Below are 7,031 nucleotides of genomic sequence, written 5' to 3'. Positions count from 1 at the left end.
TGGAACAATTATAAAAGCCGTTAAGTTAATTAGTTTTGTTGCTTTATTGGTTGGATTGTTCTCAAGAGCCTCTCTATTTGTGAACTTTGATTTAGATTTTAAGGTATTATAAAAAAAAAGTTTTATTGATAACTTTAAAATGTATATCGTTGTAATCCAATTTCTAAAAAGGAAAAAAAATGTTGAGTGTTATCTTAAAGAACCTTTTACAAAGGTAGGATGAGTAAATAAAAACAACTACATGAATTTTAATTAAATCTCTGTAATTAATGATCCGCTACTATTACTAATATTTACAAAATAAATACTTAACAACTAATATTGCACATAGATTAGATAATAACAACAATTAACATTATCGAAACAATAGCTCAGAGTCGATCAGAACACCTTGCCTATTTATAATCGTACTAGGTTATTATAATTGTCCAAAAAAACTTTAGACACATACGAAGAATAATTTACATAACGACTGTCGTGAAGCAATTTCAGTTTAAAATTGAACACTAAATTTAAAATACATTCAATTTTATTAGATCCGCTTATTGCTCAGTTTAAAGATATTAATTTGAATTTAACAGCGATTGGTTGTCGGTACTAAGCCAACAAGTTTCATTTATGAACAACAGAACCACCGTTATGTGAGAAAAATTGTTTATTCTTCTTACTATAGCTCTGGCCAGCCGGCACCTCGTCGAGATCACCTTCTTTGTCTTGATGAGCTGTCATATGTCTAGTCAGGTGATGTCTCTCCCTGAAGCTCTCGTTGCAGACGGGACACTTTAATTTCTCTTCTCGTTTTCTCCTGTGAGGGTCGATCGCCGTCTCGCTCTTATGGTGAGTGCGCATATGATACACCAAGTCAGATGTCATTCTAAAGCTGATGCTACACTTAGCGCAAACGTTCTGCGACGGCAAAGAAAATGCGGCCAAAGTCGGAGGTAACAGCGTGCTTAATATGGCTGCAGCAGGATTAGCAATCAAAGGGTTTTCTCTCGGCGGTACAGGAAACTTCATAAAATCAGGATTCGGTGGCTGGAAGTTCTGGACTCCGAACGGGTACGATGACCCGGCTTGCAGATACGGTATCTCGGGCCGGAACGGTAAAAAGTTCAACTTATTTGGAGACATTTGAGGAGTTTTAGAATCATGTTTATCTTGATACTCCAAACCTTTATTGAAACTTGAAGATCGTTGATGAGTCGCAGTCTCTTGATAATTTGGAGACGATGGAGGCATGCTTTGCGCTTTGAAAAAGTGACCGCCATTTATTAAATGAGCCGGTGTAAGTAGGTTATTAAAACCTGGCGCTTTGTTGAAAGAGCTTGAACTTGAGGGAGGGCTGGCGGCCGACAGCGGCGGGCTAACAGAGTTTTGATAGTGCAAGCTGTCAGGACTGACTGACGGATTCGGTGATCTCATAGAAAAGTTGGAAACTTTGGTAAAAGCACTTTTTGGTGACATGTCTGATTTATCAGAATATCTCTCATACCTTGCTCGTGACTGCATGCTTATTAAGGTTGGATCATCAAAAATCTTGTTCTTATATTCTGGTAAGAACTTTGGCTGACGCGCGGCACTTTCATTTGAGTTCGGGCGGCTCCTTGAACGCTCTGAATTTTCCGAGTCACTACAATACATAGATTTGCTGGGGTACTCATCTGTCCCGACGTCGATATTAATATCAGAACCGAAACTCGGCGATATGTTGTTGTTGACACAGATTCGATCATCATCTTGGTCTTTAAGATCCATTGAACTTGAGTACTCGTTGTGTTTGTATATTTCTGCCATCCGTTTCGGCACCGGCTCCCATTCCTCATTATTAAAAAGTTGTTTAGAAACTCTTAACTGCCTTTCAGGTGGTTTTGGTCGTACCTTCTCATCCGGCATCATCAGGAAAGCAACATCAAACGATCTCTTGGTCGTTTTTCCAGAATTGAGGACAGTCGACTGCATCTCTGGTTTCACTTGCGAAGTTCTTGCACTTTCAATATTTAAATTCGTTTCTTTATTATCAGGAGAAGTCTCTTTATAATTTTGATAGCTATTTTGAACGTCCATTGTCATCGTTTACTCATTTAATGAACAACTCACAAACTTGAAACTTTTCGCACTTATATCGCGGCGTATGAAGCGGCGGTACGATGAAGTCGCGTGCGTACCACCCGACGGCCACAATACGAATGTGAGTAACATAAGGGTGAAAAATATATAAGTGGGGTTTTGAACTACCCTTAACAGAGCGTTCGAAGTTGTGAAGGCGTGGCGAGACGAGCCAATGGGAGCCAAGCGGGAGGCGTGAAAGCAATCGGACGCCCAATCAGAGCGCCTCACGACGATAGAGAGCAGGAGAGCTCAATCACCAGGTCAAGATAATAATAACTGCTGTGAATTGAGAGCGCATTGAGTTGTGGTAGGGTCAGCTTGACAATGGCGGTGCGATATTGAAAACTGTGGTTTATTTTGAGGTTCATCGTGTACAGTCAGCAAAACTATTGCATTTTTCTAAAGATCCTATAATTTGTTTGTTTTGGAGTACTGAAATGTCAGATAGACCAATTAAAATCATTGAATAAAGTGCTGATTTTTTTTCTGGCGTTGATAAAAAAGGAGCCCGTTTTAACATTATAATAGTCAATAAAGTTCATACAATAATAAACTCATCAAATAAAAAATAAAGTAAGTTAATCAATAAAAAAGTTTTTTCCAAACATTATCTTCTATTTATCTCAACCAAACATGGCACTAGAGAAACTGAAACGATTATGATTGCAATAAATATGTTTTATATGTCGCATAAAAAATGATACTTCATATAGTCGGCCTAACCCCCGACTGTATAGATGAGATTGCGAATAATGCTATTAACACAGACGCTTCTCCTCAAATTGATATCATACTCGAAGCTGTTGCGAACGAAATTGAGCTTAAACGTGAAAGCAATAAAATTGTATATCCCATATCTGCGAGTAGAGCTAATGCCATAAAAAGTGGCAAAGTAAAATCGGTCATAAAAGTTGGGATACAGGGTGTAAATTTGAATGATGACAAATATATAGACAAGTTAAAAGAAGACCCAAATGAGTTCTGTTCGGTAGTGGGTAACGATAATAAGATGGGCGCAGACGTTAAAGGAAAACCATTTGTCAGATTTTTGCCATTTTTTTGGCCATTCGTTGGATCTCAATGAAAATCTGTTCCATTTATTTTGGTCGACGCGTTAATGAGAAAATTTCAAGAAATACTGTTGGGATTGGGTGACGATTATGAAGAAAGTTTGTATTTCAGTATTGAATTATTGTTTTACTTTTAATTATTGATGTTTTAGTTTGAATGGATAAAAAGTAAGTATTTAAAAGGCTTTTTTGAAATTATTTTAGTGTGATATAATTGTTGAACAAATGAAATAAAATATCCTTACATAATATATCATACAAACTTGTAAAAAAATGTGTTTGCAATAGACAAATAGAAAATGGGGCGGGCTCAAGAGTCATTTGTCTTCGCCGACACAATAAAAGTGATGTGTAAGCAAAAAATGAATATCTTCTTAGGAAAATAATATGTTTCTTCACGTTCTTTATTTTTCACTCTGCATTATTTTTTTTTATTTTACTTTTTAGATTGTGTAGTTGCTTTTAATTTCATATTTGCAAAATATGGATAAATGGAAATTACTTTAATATCTTGGCCATTAATTAGTCCGCTGAACATTCTATTCAAGCATTAGAATACATGAACCTAAGGTCTTAGGATCCGATTTTCTTTTTATTTTATGCTTTATTACTTTACTACAAGCAACTTTCCAGTAGAATTTTTCGCACTGATGTTTCTACAACATTTCTTGGTGTTTATCCGTAATAAGATGTCAATGGCGGGTCTGCTGCCACAAAGATTGATGAAGTGATCTCAACGGAAAAAACGATTTGTGCTATTCTTAGATACGTTTACGGACGACCAGATTAAGGACTAAGAATATTGTAAAATAACACCAATAGATAAATTTCTGATTGGAAAAGTGGCGATAGATCAAATCTTTAATCTAATAAGCCGAACCTTACCCTACTGAATATGGACTGTATATCTTTGTTACGTCAAAATACCAATAAAAAGTAAATGATTACTAATCTTAAATCGTTTACCAATGTGTCCACCGATGACTCTGATCCTCGATAAGTAATTGTTGGCACACGCCACGGGTCCACGGCACGTGTATGGGGTAAACGGTAAACACCGGATTCAAATGTATCGTTCACACCAACTTTATACCATCCAAATAACAGATTAGAAGATTATTTATTTGGAATATTGAATAAGTAGGGTTCAAATAAGCTTGTAAATCAGATGAAAGAGGATTCTTTTTTATTTATTACTGATTAAAGATTTGCACCGGAAAATAAGTTAGTAGTTATTGCTTATTATACCTAATATATTTTGATAGTTCAGTTATATTCTGGTGTTAAAATGGGCTGGCTAATAACTTCTAGATTTAAAAACCATTTTAAGAATCCAAAGATAAGAAAAAAATATGAAATACCTTAGGTATATCAAACAGGACCACATTTGAAGGCGGAACAACAAAAATATAGACCGGACAAAATGTATTTGACAATATTAGTGAAGTCACTTCGATCGACGCCAAACAACCCGTTAAGGAAAACTCAGACAAAATTAATCTTAGTTCAGTGACGGATGATGTTGGAGCAAAGTTCACATGTGCAAGTTTGATTGCGATCGTTCTCGGACATGTCCCGACAGATTAGCTGCTACTGCTAATGCTGTTCCGATTGGACGAGCCTGTGACGTGTCCCTTAGGAACAGAGTCCATTCTATACAGACAATGATGAAGTAGGTGTGACTGTATTGTCTTTGTTTTACTTTGATTTGCTGGTTTGGTGTATGTCTGCGGATGTATAGAGAGCAAAATATTTTGATAGAATTCATTTCAGTATAGAAAATGCCAGATGTAATAGGAAAATCGTTTGGTTTTCTAGAGATAGGATCTACAAATGTTGATGTAGACAAAACTTGTTATTTTGTTTTTTTTTTATTTTTGAACAAATTTTTTTTTTAAAAATTTTAAGAAATATTAACAGCTGTATTAAAGTTCGGCGCTAGCCAAAAAATTGTCAGAATGTGTCACGCTACATTTTTAATTGTCAACTTGCAAATATAGACAAATATTCATTGTATGTAACACGTGTATTAGCTGAATATCGTTTCTACGTGCAATCAAGAGAATTAAAGACCTACCAAGGATAAAAAATAGTATGTTTTTGTAATCCCACAGCTTACCTGCTTACATACAATATGTAACATGCCCTTTACCATGCAAACATCATTGTCGCGAATCAAAACATCACCTGTAATGCTTATTGGAATATGCTCAGTTTAATCTCTATAATACAAAGCGCTTCTAATACCAACGTACCATATGGTGTCCTGATCAACAATAATACAGCCCTGCTACGTAATCATCCCTTTTGTACTCTCAATGGCCTTTGGATCATTCACCCTATTAATTGTAGAAATTCTTTTATTGACAGCTTCAAAGCAAGTTCAACTTTATGTGCAAGGACATAAGAATTTAATTTTATTAATGTGTTCGAATTGACAAGCTCGTTTATGGTAGTTTTGGCGCGTTTAAAACTTGCGCTGAATACTTTTGTGTTTGAAGTTATGCTGGTTCTAGCTATTTTAAACCTTACTTCTATAGAATCAGAGTTGATATTAGAACTATCACGTAGACTAATCAAATTACTATTAGTTTTGAAATTATTATCAACTGTATGTACAGTGCTTTAAAGTTCAAATTTGCGATTCAAAAGTTTTGAGTGCAAACGTATGAGTGATCGAAGAGCATTAAAGTGGGATTTGGTGAACACTTGTTTTTGAATTTTTGTACCATATGGTGTAAAAGCCGACTTGGACAATACGCCCCCATGGTGGTACCCCATTACCATATGGGTCGCGTTAAACAAGTATTTCAAGAGAATCGTATAGCGCTGACCTTAGAAGTTTTGCGATCGATAAATATGAGGTCATGATGGATGGTGACTTATAGTAATAGGACTTATAGGGGTACTTTTTACAATGCTCGGCAAAAATCTAGAAGTACGAGCGTTTTAATTATGAATAGAGATGATGATAAACATGCATATTCCACTTAATGATAAATTTCTATAAATGTGGTCCTACGATAAAACAAAGTAACAATAGAGTGCAAAAAAAATCTTGAGAGATTCGATCAATACTTTTTGCTATTTAGTTTTTATATTATTGCCACGGATGACAAATATAAATTAATTGAATATGAAGAAATCCATTAATTACAACAACAGACACATGTACATACATATAACAAGACTCCACTTGTCATGTTATCCTGTGCATGTGCAAATAAATATTGTTTTGGACAATGTGGCGCAATAATGCATATTGTGCGCTGTGACAATAGCAACCGACGGGTTTGTAGGGTAGTATTTTGATACTTATGGTAGTATGTTTTGTATTAATATTAAATTAAAATGCTAAAAGTAGAGTTCCACGGCTGAAAAGTTTATTTTTATTTGATTTGTACAGGAATTTTTGACATACTTGTGAGGTGGATTATTAACTAATTATTTCGGTATTTATAACATAGCTTATGCATCCAGTTATTTTGTAAAAAACAAAAAATGACATCCCACTACAAGTCACATTCGAGCCGTTTCGCACCAAACTAGCCTATGTTCATGGGATAAAACGTTCATGAAATCCGAAAAAAAAGCTAAAAAAAATACATACATCATTGTAAAGAGTGTGATACTACAAGTCATAATATCGAGCTATTTTTAGTCAGGTTCTTTTAATCAAACCAATATTAGTAAAAATATTATTTCAAGTATCAAGACCGTTTATCAGCTGATTGCAAATGTCTCGATCATTCAACATATGCGCTGGTGTACTGCCATTTGATCACAATAAGTATAATGGTTGCCATCCCCTAAGGCCAGTTATCATTGCAATCAGAGCTCTGGTTTGAAGTA

General features: G+C 35.2%; 1 protein-coding gene across 1 annotated transcript; it reads right to left on the bottom strand.

Annotated features, from left to right (window-relative positions):
• Positions 1-544: 544 nt before the first annotated feature.
• On the bottom strand, positions 545-2,222 carry LOC113502595. The gene has a single exon (XM_026884220.1). The coding sequence runs from the start codon at positions 2,068-2,070 to the stop codon at positions 613-615; it is 1,458 nt and encodes a 485-aa protein (XP_026740021.1). The 5' UTR covers positions 2,071-2,222; the 3' UTR covers positions 545-612.
• Between the last annotated feature and the right edge of the window lie 4,809 nt (positions 2,223-7,031).

Source organism: Trichoplusia ni, chromosome 17, assembly GCF_003590095.1.
Source record: "Trichoplusia ni isolate ovarian cell line Hi5 chromosome 17, tn1, whole genome shotgun sequence".
Taxonomy (NCBI): domain Eukaryota; kingdom Metazoa; phylum Arthropoda; class Insecta; order Lepidoptera; family Noctuidae; genus Trichoplusia; species Trichoplusia ni.
Note: the sequence above shows the minus strand (reverse complement) of the source record. Positions and strands in the feature narration are given on the sequence as shown.

Bases quoted from the DNA above. Each gene is read 5' to 3' on its own strand.
- LOC113502595 (XM_026884220.1), bottom strand. From the start codon at position 2,070: ATGACAATGGACGTTCAAAATAGCTATCAAAATTATAAAGAGACTTCT.